The 18,098-nt window shown below is 47.2% G+C and overlaps 6 protein-coding genes and 2 non-coding genes; 4 read left to right on the plus strand and 4 right to left on the minus strand.

Annotated features, from left to right (window-relative positions):
- Nucleotides 1-554: 554 nt before the first annotated feature.
- On the minus strand, nucleotides 555-4,023 carry CNAG_03240 (mannosyl-oligosaccharide 1,2-alpha-mannosidase). XM_012195497.1 has 6 exons: nucleotides 2,951-4,023; nucleotides 2,839-2,890; nucleotides 1,518-2,789; nucleotides 1,296-1,466; nucleotides 1,173-1,237; nucleotides 555-1,115 (listed from the first exon to the last, which is right to left on the minus strand). Exons 1-6 carry the CDS (start codon nucleotides 3,693-3,695, stop codon nucleotides 823-825), a joined length of 2,598 nt encoding a protein of 865 aa, XP_012050887.1. The 5' UTR covers nucleotides 3,696-4,023; the 3' UTR covers nucleotides 555-822.
- Nucleotides 4,024-4,428: 405 nt separating this feature from the next.
- On the plus strand, nucleotides 4,429-5,143 carry CNAG_12743. XR_001046052.1 has 1 exon: nucleotides 4,429-5,143. It is a non-coding gene; the product is annotated as a hypothetical RNA (non-coding RNA).
- Nucleotides 4,675-8,361, minus strand: CNAG_03241 (hypothetical protein). XM_012195730.1 has 3 exons: nucleotides 7,970-8,361; nucleotides 6,524-7,907; nucleotides 4,675-6,466 (listed from the first exon to the last, which is right to left on the minus strand). Exons 1-3 carry the CDS (start codon nucleotides 8,004-8,006, stop codon nucleotides 5,140-5,142), a joined length of 2,748 nt encoding a protein of 915 aa, XP_012051120.1. The 5' UTR covers nucleotides 8,007-8,361; the 3' UTR covers nucleotides 4,675-5,139.
- A 173-nt stretch (nucleotides 8,362-8,534) lies between these two features.
- Nucleotides 8,535-10,635, plus strand: CNAG_03242 (solute carrier family 25 (peroxisomal adenine nucleotide transporter), member 17). XM_012195731.1 has 11 exons: nucleotides 8,535-8,829; nucleotides 8,899-8,909; nucleotides 8,968-9,022; nucleotides 9,088-9,205; nucleotides 9,262-9,363; nucleotides 9,420-9,634; nucleotides 9,691-9,861; nucleotides 9,918-9,938; nucleotides 10,008-10,080; nucleotides 10,164-10,261; nucleotides 10,313-10,635. Exons 1-11 carry the CDS (start codon nucleotides 8,773-8,775, stop codon nucleotides 10,361-10,363), a joined length of 972 nt encoding a protein of 323 aa, XP_012051121.1. The 5' UTR covers nucleotides 8,535-8,772; the 3' UTR covers nucleotides 10,364-10,635.
- A 369-nt stretch (nucleotides 10,636-11,004) lies between these two features.
- Nucleotides 11,005-12,947, plus strand: CNAG_03243 (2-nitropropane dioxygenase). XM_012195498.1 has 12 exons: nucleotides 11,005-11,194; nucleotides 11,248-11,266; nucleotides 11,320-11,474; nucleotides 11,539-11,582; nucleotides 11,621-11,685; nucleotides 11,721-11,876; nucleotides 11,912-11,955; nucleotides 12,022-12,120; nucleotides 12,183-12,195; nucleotides 12,232-12,328; nucleotides 12,376-12,543; nucleotides 12,582-12,947. The coding sequence occupies exons 1-12, from the start codon at nucleotides 11,153-11,155 to the stop codon at nucleotides 12,715-12,717; spliced, it is 1,038 nt and encodes a 345-aa protein (XP_012050888.1). The 5' UTR covers nucleotides 11,005-11,152; the 3' UTR covers nucleotides 12,718-12,947.
- Nucleotides 12,324-12,986, minus strand: CNAG_12744. Its single transcript, XR_001046053.1, has one exon. It is a non-coding gene; the product is annotated as a hypothetical RNA (non-coding RNA).
- Nucleotides 12,987-13,058: 72 nt separating this feature from the next.
- On the plus strand, nucleotides 13,059-14,823 carry CNAG_03244 (hypothetical protein). XM_012195499.1 has 4 exons: nucleotides 13,059-13,779; nucleotides 13,817-14,137; nucleotides 14,176-14,563; nucleotides 14,602-14,823. Exons 1-4 carry the CDS (start codon nucleotides 13,266-13,268, stop codon nucleotides 14,651-14,653), a joined length of 1,275 nt encoding a protein of 424 aa, XP_012050889.1. The 5' UTR covers nucleotides 13,059-13,265; the 3' UTR covers nucleotides 14,654-14,823.
- Nucleotides 14,613-16,927, minus strand: CNAG_03245 (glucose-6-phosphate dehydrogenase). XM_012195732.1 has 8 exons: nucleotides 16,721-16,927; nucleotides 16,462-16,664; nucleotides 15,853-16,413; nucleotides 15,739-15,815; nucleotides 15,498-15,699; nucleotides 15,119-15,460; nucleotides 14,963-15,062; nucleotides 14,613-14,893 (listed from the first exon to the last, which is right to left on the minus strand). The coding sequence occupies exons 2-8, from the start codon at nucleotides 16,661-16,663 to the stop codon at nucleotides 14,863-14,865; spliced, it is 1,515 nt and encodes a 504-aa protein (XP_012051122.1). The 5' UTR covers nucleotide 16,664; nucleotides 16,721-16,927; the 3' UTR covers nucleotides 14,613-14,862.
- Between the last annotated feature and the right edge of the window lie 1,171 nt (nucleotides 16,928-18,098).

Consider the following 18,098-nt stretch of genomic DNA (forward strand, 5'->3'; position numbering starts at 1 on the left):
GGCGGAAAAGGGTAAAATCATTGACGAAAAACTCAATCAGCATTTCCCTTTTCTCAAGCAGCTTTTTATTGGGCCCATGACAAAACAACAAGCTCGTAATGACCTTTTGCTCAGGGAACAGCTCCGAGAAGGTGACTTTGAAGATCTATCCGTTCTCTTGCCTAGTGCCAATATGAAAATGCTTTTGGCAGAGCAGCAGAAAAAGGCAGGGGCACCTAAAAAGAACTATGAGCAGCAACGTATGGAAAAGGAGCGAGCCAAGATTGCTTCCTATCTCGACGAGACACATCCACAAATTCCTAAGAACACCAACATGTCTCCTCCTCATTCTTCACAAGTTTTCGTCTGTCCTCTCACCAAAGAGCAGTACCTTGCTTCCCGAAGTTTGCAGGTTAAAAAAGACGACGACGACCAAAGGACTTTGCACGAGGCACAAAGGCGCCAGCGACAGATAATACTTGGGTGGTTGCACAGGCCATGGGACAAGTATGATAAGGAAGCGGCCGCTTTGATGGAAATGATGGCCAAACTTGCAAAGGAACGACTGGTGGATGTTAAGAAGAAGAGTACCAACAAACAGATGGAGTCAAAGGGAAAAGAGAAGTTCTTGCAGTAGTACAGTAAGTAGGTTTTTAGCAGCTTGCAGCTTGGAATAGTCGAGAAGAGCACGCCATATATATCAATGCATCTAAAATCCATATCAATTTGGTCAGCTAAAGGCTGAAGTGTGGAGGCATTCTATATTGATACATTCATTGCACATCCTTCTTGATCGACCAGCGATGGGATCGCATTGCCCTTCCATCTCCTCTCTTTCATTCGCTAATCGACCTTATTTTTTAAAACCTCTGGAGGAAGTTTCGGGATAACTCCAGGTTTCCCACCTCCTCCTCCCATTCCTCTTCCACCGCCTCCCCCTGGGGCATTCTGAGGAGGGGGAGGAAGGAAAGGCGATGAAGCCCGCTCAATGACCTCAAGTCGGGCATACTTTTGGGCATTAGTACCTTGTCCTCGCACTCCAAGATCCTGTGAAGGAGGAGGGGGAGACCAGAAGCGAGTATGAGACGTGTGAGCTTTAGGATCAAGCTTGGGGTTGGTGAGGAAAGGATGGGCCTCTGAAAAAGGATCAGTCAGCTTCTCGGTGGGACTTGGCCAAAACTAGCAGAACCCACCCGTGTTGAGCACATAGTCATCCAAAGAAAGGACATCTGGCTCTGATTGAAGTAGGAAATGATATCTAAGACGGACCGTAAGTGTACTGCCCAGGCGCTACATTTTGCAAGCAGAAAACCTACTTGAACGTTTCGGCGAGAGCAAAGCTTTCCATGTTGTCACCGAATCTTACAGGTGATGTTGTGACATCTTCGACACTACTGAATCCCCCATCCACCGTGGAAGTGTTCATCCATGATGTAAACATCTTCCAACCCTTCTCTTGCCATTTACGATCGCCAGTGATACGATACCTACAGCAGAGGAATAAGTGCTTTTCAGATGCGAACCAATTCAAAACTTACATGTAAAATATTGACTCGATGGTTTCAGGTCGGTTGAGGCCTCTGGTCGACACTTTTCTGGCGCCGGTAGGCGTGCCTTTCAGTCTTTGGCCATATTTGATAGGTGTCTGTTCGTTCTTTTTTTTCTCGCGATCGGCGTACAAAACAGGCTCATTGTCCTCATTCCACCTCAAGACACCGTTTCTATCTCTGTGCATCCCATCTCTGTTTTTAGACTCGTTCTCGCTGAAAATCAGGGGGTGGTGCCTACCGCCACCAGAGATCGAAACATTCTCGTACATGGCCGAGGTCTCATGGGGAGCATACCATTCGACAACTTCAGGTTGAAGACCAGTTGGCGTATCTGCTGAGAGCCAGTAGCACGATGCCGTGACTCTCTCCGCATCTCGCATGTCACCAGGCCTGTCTAGAAGCTTCGCTCCAAGACCAAGCATAGCGCCGATGAAGCATGTGAGATGTTCGAGCTCTGGAATGAGTCTCCCATTTTCAAGCTTACCAACTGCTAAAATATCGCGACCGGGCACGATGTCAATGTCGACATACAGGGTCTCCTTGGCTTTGTCAATTGAACGCTCATATACATCTCGCCACACTTGCGAGACTTGGCTAGCGCCCAAAAGTTTGTACGTCTTGACAAGGTACTCATAATAAGAATCGGCAAGACCACCAAAGGTGAGACCACCGTTCATCGAAGTGGTCAGAGGAGCATCGGGTTGGAACCACATAGGAATCAGAGGAGAATGAGTGCCGCGGGGGATAACTCGCTCATGGATGTAATCCATTGCTCTTTGTGCGAGATCGAACCATTTACGATCTTTGGTTATTTGAGACAGGCGAATGAGCTCAAGCGACATACTGCCTACTTCGGCCAACGAGACAGTACCCAGTCGAATCATCTCATCTTTTGTACCAGGGTCCATTCGGCCGGCCGGTAGACCTGAGCCTGTCTTGAAAGCGGTGCTCAGAATATTTGCCAGATCCACAGCCCTTTCAACAAGAAGATCATCACCGGAAAGGTCATAAGCTCCAAGAAGGCCGCCAAGATACCTGATACCCGTCTCAAATACGGCCAGACCGACAGTTTTATCACGATTGAGAGCATACACTTCACCGTTCCCGTATAAATCCTCCGAAACGTATCCTTCGCTCCAATCACGTCCATTAACCCAATGGAAATTGAGCTGATTAACATGCGGGCGACAGAGATTGTACTCATTTGAAAAGCCCATAAGAAGCATTGTGTCAAGAGAGTCGACAATGGTAGCTCCCCAGCTATATCGTACAGTCAGCACTTATTCAAAAGTGTACCAAGGAATCTTACCCATTGAAGGGATCTGAAGGTGTCAACGAAACTGGTCTGACTTCGTCGTGTCCTATTCGCATATTTAATCAGCTATACTAGATGCAATGTACCAGTCATTGCTTAAACTAACCCCAAGCATGGCGTTTATAAGCTTCCCAGGCATGTTTGAAACCTCTTTTCACCGCTTCCTTCCTTTCCTCCCTAACCTTTCTATCATTTTCACTTTCCCAACGGTCCCTTCCACCGGCGAACCCATCCCACTGGACTCTTCTCATCTCTCCTCTGGGCTGATCCCAGATTTCTGGTCCAGTCCATTTTTGGGACCATGCATCCTCTGGCATGCTATTGGAATGCTCTTCAGGGAGATCCGGTGGCTGAGAAATGATCAAACGAAGATCGGAATCGGGAAATATCTTCTCTTCGGGCAGTTCGGACTCGGAGACGTTGAGATAAGGGAAGATGGAAGGGGCGCGTGGGAGGAGGTCGACATCCGGGTGCATGGGCGTGATGGACTGTTGCCATCCCTTGACAAAGTGGTTCCCGTGGGCGTCGACGATGTAATCATTATATGTAGGGCTCTCACTTGTGTCGTCTGAAGGTTCCCAATCGATCCTCGGACCATCACCTTCCGCATCCCAAGATCCGCCATGACCCCATGCCTTTTCGTCTTCGTTATTGTTCATATAGTAGAAGATCGCCCCGCATACGAGCAAACCGCCCAGGATCCATTTAGGCTTCCTAGGCACAAGTATATGGCGGGCCAACGAGGAAGGAGAGGTAGGAAGGCCTTTCTCAGGGTCTGCGTACGAGGAAGGATAGGCGGGGGTGTACGGCATGGTGCGGCCCGTGGGCTTGGGGGAAAGAGAGCGACCCATTGGTTGCCGCGCGGTATGTGGGGGGCTTGACAGAAAAAAGACTGACCAAAAAGGAGTGCAAGGGGTGGTACTGGGTGGTGGTGATATAAGAAAGTCCCAGCAGCGAGATGGTGAGGCGATGAACACGACAGCGCTTTCAGCCTTTTCAGTGATGGATATGCACGCTGTCCCCCATATGCAACGTTATCGTCCCGTGATCGTCGTCGGTTTGTCGCGCTCGACGTGTATTAAATAAAGCAAACCTCTTGTTGCTGCTGCTCGACCCTGGCACGTACGTGGGTCTGCTATATGGTATTAGAAGGTGATCAAAACGGTGTTATTAATTTCCGCGCGTCTGGAATTCTGTTTTGGCCGATTCGATTATTAGATGCTGTTCTCTCTGGAGTACCCCGATGGCGGCCGCCGCCTCGGAGTAAGGAACTCACCCATCGATATTGTTCTTCTGTAAGTCTCGAACCCCATTGACCGAAGCAGACGATGGAGCCACGCATCGCTATATCCCCTAGATTGAGTAGTTACTATTCAATTAGTCTCCAGGAAGGGGGCATGCAAAGAATTGTCTTTTATTGACAGCAGATATGGGTACTTTCATAGGAGGATCCGCCTGCCTCATTATTAGCTGATGAGTGGTGACAACAAATTGTCTAACAGAGTGATGAGTTATTATGCAAATGAAGGAACACGTGACGGATAAAGTATCATTATCGGCTGCAACTTAATGGTTACAGAGCTGCAATGACCTTCATATACAGCCGTATTTACATAATGTCAAGGCAGACTTAATAGGTTTACGACAATACAAGGACATGAGGGGAAACCCAGATCCTTCAAACGACAAAACTTTCTGTTACAGGGTAAGGGCTACTATGGCAATGGCATTACCGATTATTTGTGACTTTTAGGTATTTTCTTTACAGAGGATGAGGCCGAGTGGAGGTGATCTGGTGGTGATCCGGAAACCAAATGAGGCCCGGTGAGCGACCGCTTGTTTGGGCAAATTTCCTCGCAACCTTTTGTACTTAGAGAGGGGGTTATTTTTAGTATCGCTGAGCTCTGCTAATCTATAGCGTTCGAATGGCAAAAGTTGAATAGCTCTATGTGCGTCGGTTGGCTTCATGCAAATAACACAGGTTGATTCGCTAGGATCTCAAACTCGCAGAAATTGATCGGCTGAAAACAGATCCTGATCAGGAAAAAGAAAAGAGAAAAACAATGCGCCTTTGGTGGGCACCCTAGCGCGAACTGTTAATGTTACCAAACTGCTTGCACGTATCTCGTATTTGTTGTCCTGGTTGACTATTATCACCAAGTGTTTGATGTCTGACGCTACATACTATAACACAGCACTGTGGGTGCGGAACGAGAGAATACCCAAGTGCCCCTCGCATCGGAAATCGGTTGATGCCAGTTGGAATATTCATCATTATGAATGCATATCCTAGTGTCAGCTGACCATATGTTGGATAACATGTTGATCTCTTCCATCATCCCCAGTCCTCGTTCTCTGTGAAGGTGGTCGTACCTCATGCCTCCAACTGTCTATGTTTGAAGCAGAGGAAGAGAATACTTCATTGCCTTCAAATACATTGAGATTAGGCATCGATGGCATGCTTGAGCTCATGAGCGGCTGTGGCAAGCCGAAAGCCATATGGCCGGGTACGCCCCACATCATGTACGGGTTAGGAGTTCCGATCCCAGCTCCAAAGTGAGTGACATCGTTTTGAATGCCGCCCCACATCCCACCAGCCATGTGATTCTGCGTCATCCTTCGTTGAACAGCCTCGGCATGCTTGAACCCAAGGGGAAGCTCATCTTCGATGATTTCCGCCCGGCTGGGAGGTGTGAGACCTTTAGCTTGGGCTTGGCGTACAGCAAGTGGCAGGTCGTCTTCGTCTTCGTCATATCCATCAGCGGAAGGGGATTGTTGACTTCTTGGTGGAGCCGTTATTTCGCTTGCCGCGTCATCTTTCGTGGAAGGTGCGTTCGAGTATCTGAGCGCAATTTGGGAAAGAGGAACTTCTTCTTCTGAATCTGTGAGGGGAGGTGATTCAGAGGGAGTAAATCCTGCTTTATTGCCTGCGGATGAGCTTTCCTTTGAAGGGGTCGAGCGGCGAGCAATCTTTGAAAGAGGCACGTCTTCATCAGAATATTCCTCGGAGGTCGACGAGAGATATTGGTCTTGTATAAGAGACTGGTCTTCTTCACGTTCAACCGAAACAATGCGCTCTTGGGCTTCTCCAGGCATGGAAGAATTAGGGGATATCCCCATTCCCGATGAAGACAATGGTTCCTGCCCAGACCCGGCGGGTGGGATTGACTGATGACTTGCCAAGGAATTATCTCCTGTATGTGCTTTGTCTTCTCTCAAGTCGACTATTGAACCTATCGCACTATGCACATTATCTTCCTTATCTCCCTTTCCCAACCCTTTGGATATACGACGGGTTTCACCCTTTCCTGACCCAGCACCTTCGTCCAGCATAGACTTGAGCTTGGCCATTTCCGATTCCCAAACATGATCCACTCCAAAAACAGAGCGTCCTTTCGCATCTCTGTGATTGGAATCACTTCGACTCATCTGTTGACCATCATCAATAGTATCTGACTGTATCAGCGGTCGATTCTTAGGGGAGTGGAAAGTGGATGGGCGGCTCTTTGTAGAATGACAAGAATCCGCGATGGAATCCGAGCTCGGAGGAAGCAAAGACGAAGGTTCAAAGAACATGGTCGAGCGACTCATCATCGCTGGTCTAGAATCGCCTGTGAAGACCCTATCCAACGTGTCAGCCAGCTAAATAGCTTTCTCTCAAGGACATCAAGAAATTTACCTCCGCTTCCCTTTCATCATAGCTTTCCTGGCCTCAAGCTCGTCTATCAAGCTTTTCCCATACAGCTTTCCGGGTCTCCGCTGGATCGCATCGATTGTAACATCTTTGCTTGATACACCCATCTCGCCTTCAATCTCTGAGCTCCCCACAAAATACTCTTCCTCCTCTCTCTTCCCATCGATCAGCAAACTACTCCTAAATGTTTTCTGACTAAGACTCAAAGGCAGTCCGGGCCTAAGCCCTTTGGTTTTCGCTTCGGCTGGTAGAGGCTTATCACCTCGAACAAAACCATCAGGGACCTTTATGTCAGGATGCAGGGATTCTGAGTCGGCCAGGGGGGTAGGCATAATCAAAACATTCGGTCGTAGAGATCTGCGATTGATCCGTGTCACAGCAGAGGTGCTGTATCGAGGGGGCATTAGAGGGCGTCCAAACTGTTTGGGTGTGGGGATCTCGCTATATTCTTGCATTGATTCAGTCAGAGAATTGTCAATCTTTGAAGAGGCAGACCATCGCCCTGGTACTGCCGTAGAAGATAATGTGGAATTGTTAGGTAATTTAGGGCCCATTGCAACCCCATTTGCAGAGTTGAGGCTAGATTTACGCCGCTCTTCTAGGCTTGTAGGATCAAATATTGACCCCGATTCCCGTCCAAGAGCAGGCAAGGTAAAGGAGTTAGGTTCTGAGTCATTGAGAGTATCCCTTTCTTTGAAGGTATCAAGTTGCTGACTTGGTGTGATGGCAAAGATGCGATTGAGAGGTCTATGTGTAGTAGGTGGTGAGGGCGAGTTGGGAAGAGGAATCATAGTAGGATCCGAGATTCTCTCGCCTCTGAATTCCGACCGCGTGCCGTCTTGGAGACCTATGGCGGTGTGTTGCCCCAAGGCTAGATCGAGGTTCTGGGGCTCTGCCCAAGCTCGGCGAGTATTGAACAGATCCAGTGACGCCCTTCTTCCGCTGTCGTCACTCAGACCAGAGGGGGGATTATTATCCATAAGAGCAAGAGGTTTGGAGGCCTTTTGAGCAGGAGGCGTCGAGAGTGGCTGCGAGATGGCACGTCGTCTAGGTGCGGATGGCTCGGAAACGAGATGTGAAGGAAGTCCCCAGTCACCGACATCGATGTCGACATTATCAGTAATATTTTCTTCCTGATCTTCAGTAATTCCGTTATATGATTCCAATGCTGGAAGTCCTTCATCGGTATTTGCAGTACCCGTTTCTTGACATAAAACACCTGGCAATACTGGAGGTGGTTGAGCTAAGATTTTGCGGCGACGCTCCTCCTGCTGAGCATGTATGAAAGGTATGAAGATGGCGGAGTCTCTCCAGTTGCGAGAAGATTGAGATGGGACATTGGCCTCTAGTTCATCGTCATTATCGTATTCTAACAAAGGCGATAGTAAGTGTCTATCTATACGTGACAAAAGGCTGTGATAACTGGCTTACCAATCAGAGCAGCGGCTAGCTGAATGCGTGAAAGCATAGTGAATTGGGACAGACGACAGCAGCTGTCGAGCTGACGTAAGTAAGTTGATGGAGATAATGGCGTATACACGGAGAAGGATGTCGAGAGTTGAGAAATGAAGATGATGTGAGGCGCTGCATGGAAAGGTGCTGTGCCTATCTAGCGATCTTTGATTTCATACGGGTTGATCCATATGTCCAGCGCTTTCTAACCGTGACGGCTGGGAACACAGATCTGTAGTAATTTGGGACGCCTTTTCTTCCCTCCCAAAGCGGGCTGCTGACGGAGCTGGTATTGGCGTCTGACCGATGGTGGTATCAGATGTGCTTTGTCTTCCCGACTCCTGAACTCGGCGGTCCGAGCTCGATCCAGCCTGGCTAACAACCATTACGTAAATATACCCGGTTACATGAAACCCCATTCATTAGCCGATGCAGAAGTGGTGATAGGAGGCGATACATCATAAGGAAGTTGCCAGTGGGAAGCCGCTGTGTAATTAGTATCAGGCAGCACTAATATGTAGGCATCGTGACCAGGCAGTGAGAAATGTATGTAGCTGTAATACACCTATATACGACCACGGTACAAATCTCATTACTACTTTTTCGTTCTTCTATTTCAGATCATCATAATTTGCCTTCCGTTCGCTCAGTCTTAAAACAGCTTCGCATCTATCCCCAGGAATTCCCGCCCAAAAGGATAACTCTTTGAACAACCAAACGGCTAATAATCGCCCATTTTCTACTCCTCCCCCCCAATAAGCCGTTCTCCCAGGATTCTTAACATGGGCGACTCTGTTATTCATGCTTTTGCAGGCTCCGTGGGAGGATGTGCTGCGATGGTAAGTCGATTTCTCATTGTGATCTTACCAGTCATCGTGCTACGGTCACTGATTGTTTGTCGCTTGCAGGCATTGACCTAGTGAGCATTATTGTTGCTGCTGAGGATGTGGATCTACGGTTGATTGTCGTTCATTAAGCCCATTGGTAACCCTTTCCACTCGCGCCGCTGTTCAAACAAAGAAGGAACACATCGTGGGTCTTCGTCGTCTTCGTACCGATCATTTTACAGAAGCATCATTTACACTGACTTTCGTCAGACTGCCAAAGAAGCACTGTTCAAAGCCTACGTAGAGGAAGGTATAGGAGGATTATATTCGGGCCTGGGCAGCTCTCTTTTTGGTATTGCCCTCACGAACGGCATTTATTATGCTTTTTGTGAGTTTATAGACAGATCATTCAGCTGCGTCTAGTGAGGGTCTGACTATTGGTAGACGAAGAGATGCGTTCGGCTTTGATTCGTCGTAGAAGTAAAACGCCAGTCTCCAATGGTGGTTTAACTACTAAAGAAGGCATCATTGCTGGCTTGGTAGCAGGTAAACAACTTGATTCCATCCTTGAGGAGGATGAAGCTTACCAGAGGTCCTTGCAGGTTCTATTACTACGATTGCTACTAACCCAGTCTGGACTATACAGACTGCTCAAGCTACATATGCTGCAGACCCTTCGTCTAAGGCAGACAAGAAGCCGGATATTAAGCCATCGGCCTTGCGAGTGGCTACAGGCATAATCGAGAAAGATGGTATCAAGGGTTTATGGAGAGGTATCGGACCAGCTTTGGTGCTGGTTGTCAACCCTGTGATTCAGGTAATAATTAACCCCTCCCTTGGATACGGAATATACTAAGGAACCACTACGCGTAGTATACCACGTTTGAAAGACTAGTGGCTGCTCTCCTCAGATACAGACTTCTATCGCATGGCGCGACTCCTGTTGGGAAAACAGCTTTGGGCAGAAGCTCTCTCAGTGATTGGGACTTTTTCATTCTGGGTGCGGCAAGCAAGCTTGTTGCAACCAGCTGTACATATCCATACGTGAGCTAGATTGTCCTTTCTTTACTGAAATACCGCAAACTGATACTGGGTGTCAGATCGTGGTCAAGTCCCGTCTTGTATGTGGCACAAGCTACTGTATAGCTTGGATAATGTATTATCATGGGTATTGCTGACGTGAACTCTAGCAAGCCGCCACTCACCAGTATAAGTCTTCCTTAAGAGCTATTCTGCACATTCTACGAGCCGAAGGAGTCTCCGGTAAGTCAATGACAAATCATCAGACTCTTTTTTAAAATCTCGGCCGTGCATCAATTAAACTAACATGTCATTGGCGTTTTCAGGTCTGTATGCTGGGCTGACACTCAAGCTCCTTCAATCGGTTCTCACGGCTGCTTTCATGTTTGTAGCCCAGCGACGTATTTACGAGCTGGTGAAATATGTCAGTAAATGCACTGTAACGTACCATCCAAAGCTGACAACCTATCTTCAGTTGATGAACCCCTCTGTTCGTAAACGAAAAGCTATTGCAAGGTTAGGTTGATTAGATCGATTTGTGGAATGCTCTACAGAAAGCAAATGCAATACGCAGCTTTAATGCGGATTGAAGGGCTTACAAAGGGCGGAACTGTTTGTGAAACTTTTCAGTATGAGGTTATTAGCGTCTTCGGTACGGATATATGAATAACGATGCTAATCGTGGCAATGTATGAGAGTCTTGATCAAGTATATTTATCGCTTTTCTTTGGACTGGCTACTATACAAGATACCCGACATCTCTGTGTGCATGGATTGTAGGAAGTTATCATCGTCGTAGTCTCTTGTTTTGATGCTTAGTTTGTTCAAGTTCCTGGGTCTCACCAATCAGTTGCTCATTAAATTCATTATTATTACCTACCAGTTTATCACTGCGGGAGCATCAAGACAAGTATGACTTTAGCTTTACCGGTACATTGGAATATCATTTATACTGCTATCATTACTACAAAACCACATCTGCGCATGATTATGGTAATGCAATAAAAATACTACTATGTTGTACAAGTACGTGATATTCCACAAAAATGTCACTGCAATCGGCGGACAGACTTTTTTCCTCTCCGGTTAACACAGCCGGTGATATCCGGAGGCTGGCTACAACAAGCATCATCGGCGGTGCGAGAAATATAAATACTTCGATGATACGAGCGCTGATCCCATGTATAATGGACAATACGGCTACAACATTCACTCATTATCCATATACTTTAGCCACGCTTGATTATTATAGGCGGAGCTAAACAAGAACTCAGCATTTAGACGGCAATCGACAGCACAGAGCAACTAGCCGACAATGCCCATAGCCACAGAGTTCACGCGTCTGTTAGGTATCAAGGTAGGATGGATTCTAATTTTGGGCCTCAACCAAAATGACTGACAAATAAATAGTACCCAATTGTGCAAGGTGGTAAGCTGGAGCCGCAGCAATATGAATGTGCTCCGCGATTGAATGGTATACAGGAATGCAATGGGTCGGTACTCCGCCGTTGGCTGCTGCAGTTGCGCGTGCCGGGGGGCTAGGCATACTTACAGCTTTGACTCAACCGAGCCCAGAAGCTCTAAGAGAGGCCATCAAGGAGACAAGGCGCCTATTGGGTGACAAACAGGGGAAGTTTGTGAGTTGGTTCACTGGAGGTACGATGTTGGCCTTATGGCTCAATGTGTCCAATGCGCCCACAGGGAGTAAATATTACCCTTCTTCCGTCGATCAACCCTCCCGATTAGTAGGTGTATTGGGAGGAGCTGCCACTGATAAGTTCAGTGCGGGATATACCAGGGCTGCTTTGGAGGAAGGAATCGACATTTTCGAGACGGCTGGCAATAATCGTGGGTCTATGGCTTTGTGCATCGCTGATATACAGCCAAACCTCTCATCGACTACATAAGGACATATAAGGCAGCTAACTCCAATGGACTTATTCCAAAACGATTCATTATTCACAAATGTGTAAATATCAAGCATGCTTTGTCAGGTCAGAAGATGGGCGTGGATGTTTTGAGTATTGACGGATTTGAATGTGAGTTCATAAGTCAGTACCTATCTAACGGTCAGGTGCTGGTCATCCCGGAGAGGAAGACATTGGTGGCTTGGTCTTGGTGGGTCGACATTCTCAAAAAAAAAAGAAGCAGTTCTAATGATACCGCGATACGGCTGTGAAATAGCTTGCGAAAGCAGCCAAAGAGCTTACGATCCCATATATCGCATCGGGAGGATTTGCAGATGGGCGTGGACTAGCAGCCGCGTTATCCCTCGGGGCAGCTGTGAGTTTGAAGTCTGTTTACTATCCGATGATGTCTTCAAGAGCTGACTGACCGCACGTCAGGGAGTCAACATGGGTAAGTACACACAGTGGCTACCAGGACTGACTTTAGGTACCCGATTTATGTGCACTGTTGAGTCACCCATTCACCAGAGTATCAAAGAAAAAATAGTACGCTCGACGGAGAAAGATACTATCCACATATTTCGGTATGCATTCAGGTTAAAGATATGTAATGATCTGAATGACGTTATAGTACGCTGGGAAATACCGCTCGGGTCTATCGCAATTCAGTGTCGACTCGGGTTGTCGAATTGGAAAAAAGACCCCAAGGCGCCAAATTTGAAGATCTTCGAGAGCTTGTTGCTGGCGCCAGAGGACGCAAAGTTTACGAGACGGGGGATTATGATGCTGGGATATGGTCGTGAGTTTGAATGCAATCTTATCTTTACTGACGGTCAGGGCTGGCATCGCCATCGGACTTATCGATGACATTCCAACATGTGCCAGCTTGATAGAAAGGATTGATCAAGAAGCATCAGACGTGATAAAGGGTTTATCTGGTCTGATTGATAGTCAGAACAAGGCTAAGCTTTGAAAAGCCAATATTGGTTATACTTAGCATAGTTGGTTCAAACAATCAGGAATTGCGCAGATGGATGGGATACTGTCAGAGTAGCGCTCATTAGGAAATGGAAGTCGTTGTTTGTCGTTGCCTGGCTGTTTCGTCGCTCCTTGTTGCAGATCTGTTTTTCCCTCAGTTTTGTCTCTTTCGGTTTCAAATCATCCCAGTAATGCAATCTATGCGATAGATTGTCCTACAGAATAGAGAATTGGCCGTGGTTTTTCGGCCTAAATCATTGAAAAATAGTAACACACGATAGCACGACGGAACGAGATTTACTGCCATCTCATCATTCATTTGTTGTGGATTTACTACGTGCCGTCGCGCGCGCTTTCTGCCACGAATTTGGTCCGATAACACACTTATGGCGACGGGATCAATTCCTGAGAATGCGTTAGTTAGGTGGCCAGTTCTGCGCTCTCAACGAACACTTCCTCATTCTTTGCGTATCGTTGTTCAGCTTTTCTTTGCTGCCTTTCCACTATTACTACAGGCTCCACATACAGCACAATTAGAGACCCATGGGCAGTGAGCTGCGAATAGGGAGCGAAGATTGTTTCGATGACGACGACTTTCCAGCGGCTCCTGGTGGCAAGAAGCGTAAGGTACCTGCCTACGGGCAGGTGAAGAGCGCCGACGAGGTCAACGATACGAAGCCATCAGCGCCGCTTTTTCCTCTCAGACATCGGTTTCCACGCACTCCAGCTTACTCTCTCTGCGAATTTCGCAAAGGCTTGTTCCTTCGGCGAAAGGCAGCGTTCATTGCACTGTATATCGACGCTCAGACCGCCATCAATGACAGTTCTCTCAAGCATAAATCGACATTACCAGACGTCACTAGTTTCGAAAAGCTCCTGCCGTCATTAGAAGATGTTGGGGTTAATTCTTGGACTCCAGATAGATCCGGATGGAGGGAAGATAGGGCAGAATCTTGGAGGATAAGGTATGGTAGGAAGAAGGCCGCCTCAACCATGCGCGTGGAGCGTAAAGGATGGGCACCTGAAGGTAGTTTTGAGTTCGAGATGGAATGTCAAGGTAAATATCATACCAAACGGACATCGCTAATGAATAGCGTCTGCATCCATACGAGCTCGTGCCCGAGAACAGGCGGCTCTATTGAAATTAGCTTATGAGTTGAGAGGGGTAGTCTTGGCCACAAATAAACCGGCACCTGTCACCAGAGCATTGAGTGCCACGGAGGACAGACCACCCAGCAAGAATAAGCGGAAGCTAGATAAGAAAGCCGAACCTTTACTCGTTGCTTCTCAAACAGCTTCTTCCCCCTTGTCGCAAACAACATCGAGGGATGGCTCTGTCAAGACTAAGAAAAAGACAAAGAAAAAGAAGCGAAGTGTTCTGGCAAATCAGAGTAATCCCCATCATGTCGATAACTGTAAGTTGACGTTTATCCTGAACTATGCTTACCGGCAGACCGCCCCTCTCGTACTGTATCTCCGCACAGAGATCCATATGAACCTTGGCCTAACCACTTCGATCTCATATCTCCTCCATCAATGCTATTTCTTGCGACTCGGCCTCAGCGAACCACTGTTCCTTTACCTGGTGCTTCACAACGTCGCGTGGTCTTGCGGCCCAGCGAGGAAGATTACATTTGTTGCTTTTGCGAATATGACCTATATTACGGTTCCGAGAAAGCCCGAAAGCGCGCCATCCGGAGAAGGCGGCGGGAGTTAAAGAGAAAGGATGCTATTAAGGCAAAAGCGAAAAATGTGGCCGAAGGCAGGGGGGTGCTCAAGGACGATTCTGAAGAGGATGAGGAAGATGACGAATGTGATGACGATGGTCATGGGCAGTGCACGTGAGTTGATCTGATGTTGGACGTCGCTTACAGTAAAGATGCGGTCGCGCTATACCTCAGACCAAGCCCTTAGAGAATGAAGCTGGTTGACACTCATTGAGAGGGCGAAGACAAGAATAGAGCTTTCGTGCAAGGGATGTAGGATGGAAGTAATTTATTGTACACCGACTGTATACCAACGTACAATTACCCTCGTGTCATGTTATCCAACGTTTCTTCAATACAGGTTAAACCTCGATGCATATACAGTATCCTCATTTCTTCGGTATCAAGACTTCAATGTCATTTTCTTAGATCATTCAAAGACTTGCAGATGTCTTAGGCCAGGAGCTAATGCAAGATGACGAGACGTTAGCATTGTCTGTGCGTGCATCCATTTCACAAGACGGCTGTGCTTACTAATTCTGTGGGCTGCGCTTGAATCCATACTTGGCAGTAAAGTCATCGATCTGCTTGGGTCCTCGGGAACCATAGGGGTATGGCTCCGGCTTAGGCGCATCTGTAATGGGTTAATACATGTTTGTAATGCGCAATTTCGCAGAGAGAGAGGCTGACCTTTACTGTCGATCCAATGAAGAATGGGGGTGAAGATCTTCCAGGCGACATCCAGCTCGTCGTCACGAACAAAGTTCGAATGATCACCCTTGAGCGCATCGAGAATGAGAGCTTCGTAGGCCTGAGGAATGTTGGCGTCCGTGAATCGCTTCTTATAGGTGAGGTCAAGTTCAACAGGAACAGCACGCGTGTGGAACCCAGGAAGCTTGTTGTTCATTTTGAGGTATACAGCTTCATCGGGTTGAATGCGCATGACAAGCTCGTCCCGAGGAATATCAGTGAAGATACCCTGCGTGGCATCTTTGTACTGCACACGAATTTCGACTTTGGCCTCGTTCAAAGCTTTAAGATCAGCGACAATCTCTACAATATCGCTCACCTTTTCCTGCTTTCATGATGAAGGGAACACCTTCCCATCGGGGGTTGTTAATCCACAAGGTCATGGCGGCAAATGTGGGACAGATAGAGTCTTTTGGTACGGTATCATCTTCCAGGTAGCCTGGCTTGTCCCCAGCGGCGACGTATTGACCGAAAAGAACGTCCTTGCGGTCGATAGCAGGGATGCAGCGGAGAACCTTGACCTAATTGGTGTTAATTTCGCTCGTTGGACAGTAGCTCACCTTCTCATCCCGGATATCCTCGGCAGAAAAAGAAACAGGTCGTTCCATAGCGAGTATCGACAAAGCTTGCATGAGATCTAATTGTCAGCAGCGCCTGCAAAGGAACACACTCACGGTTTTGGCAAACATCACGAACAATTCCAAATTCGTCAAAGTATCCCCCACGACCCTCGGTGCCGAAAGGCTCCTTGAAGGTGATCTGAACGTTGCTGACAAAATTCTTGTTGAAAGAAGCATCGAGGAAGACATTACCGAACCGGAGAACAAGTAGATTCTTAACCATCTCTTTGCCGAGGTAGTGATCGATACGATAGGTTTCGTTTTCCGCCCATTCGGACTTAAGGTCACTCATCATTTGGCGACATGACTCGAGATCCTTGCCGAATGGCTTTTCAATGATAATACGATTCGTACCTTGAGAAGAGTAGCAGTTCTTCTTGAGGCCCTTGGCAACGGTAGTAAAAACTGAAGGGGGAAGAGCCATGTAGAAAATGCGGTTACGGGTTTCCCTGCCGCCTTCAAGCTCCTCCACATGCTTGAGAAGTTCTTTATAACCAGCATCCTGGTCGTAAGGGCCCGATACGTAAGAAGAAAGTTCTTGGAATTGCTTGATCTTTTCTTGATCGCCCTTGATGTATTGAACTTGGCGCTTGTGGAATTCATCCTTATCCATCTCTGTGATGAATTAGTAAGACAGTTGCCGATGTACGTCATCGTACTCACTAGTTCTCGCATATCCAACAATATGAACATCCTTAGGCAAAAGGCCCTGAGTGAAAAGGGCGAAAAGGGCAGGGAAGGTCTTCTTTTTGGCAAGATCACCGCTGGCACCGAGCACGATAACGACAGTCTCGCCTTTGAGAGCTTCGCCGGATGCCTCCATGGAAGGAATGGAGCCCGATTTGTTGTGAGAAGGCGCCGCCATTCTCGGATATTGAAGTTAGCATAACAGTTACAGTGAGATCATGGTTTTGCAACTTACTTGGATTAGATGATGTTAATGTGGATGAGAAATATGAAGGATAAAAGCGAGCTCGGGATAAAATGTTGTTCAGGAGGCAAGATGTGGGATGTGGATTCGAGCTGTCGGCCGGACCGGAATATTGTGGGAGGGGGGCGAGGCGGTCGGCCCCTCGCGGCAAACGGTCATCGACGAATGACATATGCTTCCGCGTCGACATGACTCGTCATTCTTTTTCGTGCTTCCGCAGCACTATACCATCAGTAGTTGCAGAGCAGTGAGAAAAGTTGTCTGTTGGGGTTCACCATTAAAGACTGTTCACTCGTTCAAGCTTCTTCCTCCTCATCTTGATTACATGTCCTGACAGCATTTTCACCACGTCTACCGTCTAGATTTCATCTCCGCTTGCGGCATGCCTTATCCGCGACTGACCCGATGATATCGACTGACTGCTATTATTCCGAATTATAAATGTTTTCATTCATCACGGCAGCAGCAGCAGCAGCAGCAGCAGTTTTATTATGACGTGTTTCTCTCAATTATTGCGTGCATTATCATTTTATTAGGGATTTTTCAGACAGAAAATACAATATATGTAAATGATGCTCATTGCTTATTCCTGCCTGCTCTCGGCTTCCTGCGTGCTCTATTGATGCTCTATTTACATTGTTTCGCGCATCCGTACAAGTACAGGGTCGTTTATCACTGTGTTTATAGAGCTATGCAGATGTTTGACGGTATGCATGGAGTGAAGAAACAACATCTATGCAATCAGAATTGTTGATAATAAGTAACAAAATTACTACCATTGAGATTATTATTATTTTAGCAGGGTTCAGGAAAACAGATGAGTGAGAACAATGAAACGATCGAGTTCGGCGTACATATAGAACCGCAGGATTATTGTGCAGGTTGTATTAATGTACAAGAATCACTAATAAGGGCCTTCAGCTGCCTGGTTGGTCTATGTGATGTGAGATGGAGCTTATGAAGGGTGCAGTAGCACGGCGTACACTTTACCCACCATAAGTGCTTCCCCTGTACGATGGATGACTGAATGATGAAGAGGTATGTGCTCCGCATTATGTTGCCGGTAGATGAGCCGCTTGTACATACTGCAACATGGCAATTTATTATAACAAATGTCACAGAATTTGTAACTGTGATTTGCTTCCATTGCCCTACAGTGTTCCATCGTTCAACTTTCCATGCCAAGTTTCCATCCTTCCTCTTTACCTTTCCTGTATCATCTCCCACCATGGTTACCACAGCGCAAGGTACCTCAAAAAAAAATAGGTTTTCCAGTCACAGCTTGTAAATTGGACTATTTATTTATTAACTCATTCCAAAACCCCTCAGGGTCGTCCATGGTTATCCTCTAAGAGGAGAAGGTAAAAGA

This window comes from Cryptococcus neoformans, chromosome 8 (assembly GCF_000149245.1).
Source record: "Cryptococcus neoformans var. grubii H99 chromosome 8, complete sequence".
Classification (NCBI taxonomy): domain Eukaryota; kingdom Fungi; phylum Basidiomycota; class Tremellomycetes; order Tremellales; family Cryptococcaceae; genus Cryptococcus; species Cryptococcus neoformans.

Coding starts and splice junctions, on each gene's coding strand:
- CNAG_03243 (XM_012195498.1), top strand. CDS start 11,153: ATGCCCATAGCCACAGAGTTCACGCGTCTGTTAGGTATCAAG. Junction 11,686..11,720: donor CGAGACGGCTGGCAATAATC/GTGGGTCTATGG, acceptor GCTGATATACAG/CCAAACCTCTCATCGACTAC. Junction 12,544..12,581: donor TATGATGCTGGGATATGGTC/GTGAGTTTGAAT, acceptor ACTGACGGTCAG/GGCTGGCATCGCCATCGGAC.
- CNAG_03242 (XM_012195731.1), top strand. CDS start 8,773: ATGGGCGACTCTGTTATTCATGCTTTTGCAGGCTCCGTGGGAGGATGT. Junction 9,862..9,917: donor CCAGCTGTACATATCCATAC/GTGAGCTAGATT, acceptor ACTGGGTGTCAG/ATCGTGGTCAAGTCCCGTCT. Junction 9,939..10,007: donor TCGTGGTCAAGTCCCGTCTT/GTATGTGGCACA, acceptor CGTGAACTCTAG/CAAGCCGCCACTCACCAGTA.
- CNAG_03244 (XM_012195499.1), top strand. CDS start 13,266: ATGGGCAGTGAGCTGCGAATAGGGAGCGAAGATTGTTTCGATGACGAC. Junction 13,780..13,816: donor GTTCGAGATGGAATGTCAAG/GTAAATATCATA, acceptor GCTAATGAATAG/CGTCTGCATCCATACGAGCT. Junction 14,564..14,601: donor GATGGTCATGGGCAGTGCAC/GTGAGTTGATCT, acceptor CTTACAGTAAAG/ATGCGGTCGCGCTATACCTC.
- CNAG_03245 (XM_012195732.1), bottom strand. CDS start 16,663: ATGGCGGCGCCTTCTCACAACAAATCGGGCTCCATTCCTTCCATGGAG. Junction 15,700..15,738: donor AGGATATCCGGGATGAGAAG/GTGAGCTACTGT, acceptor AACACCAATTAG/GTCAAGGTTCTCCGCTGCAT. Junction 15,461..15,497: donor CATCATGAAAGCAGGAAAAG/GTGAGCGATATT, acceptor CTGATCTTAAAG/CTTTGAACGAGGCCAAAGTC.
- CNAG_03240 (XM_012195497.1), bottom strand. CDS start 3,695: ATGGGTCGCTCTCTTTCCCCCAAGCCCACGGGCCGCACCATGCCGTAC. Junction 2,891..2,950: donor TTATAAACGCCATGCTTGGG/GTTAGTTTAAGC, acceptor ATATGCGAATAG/GACACGACGAAGTCAGACCA. Junction 1,116..1,172: donor TGACTATGTGCTCAACACGG/GTGGGTTCTGCT, acceptor ATCCTTTTTCAG/AGGCCCATCCTTTCCTCACC.
- CNAG_03241 (XM_012195730.1), bottom strand. CDS start 8,006: ATGCTTTCACGCATTCAGCTAGCCGCTGCTCTGATTG. Junction 7,908..7,969: donor GCTAGCCGCTGCTCTGATTG/GTAAGCCAGTTA, acceptor CGCCTTTGTTAG/AATACGATAATGACGATGAA. Junction 6,467..6,523: donor ATGATGAAAGGGAAGCGGAG/GTAAATTTCTTG, acceptor CACGTTGGATAG/GGTCTTCACAGGCGATTCTA.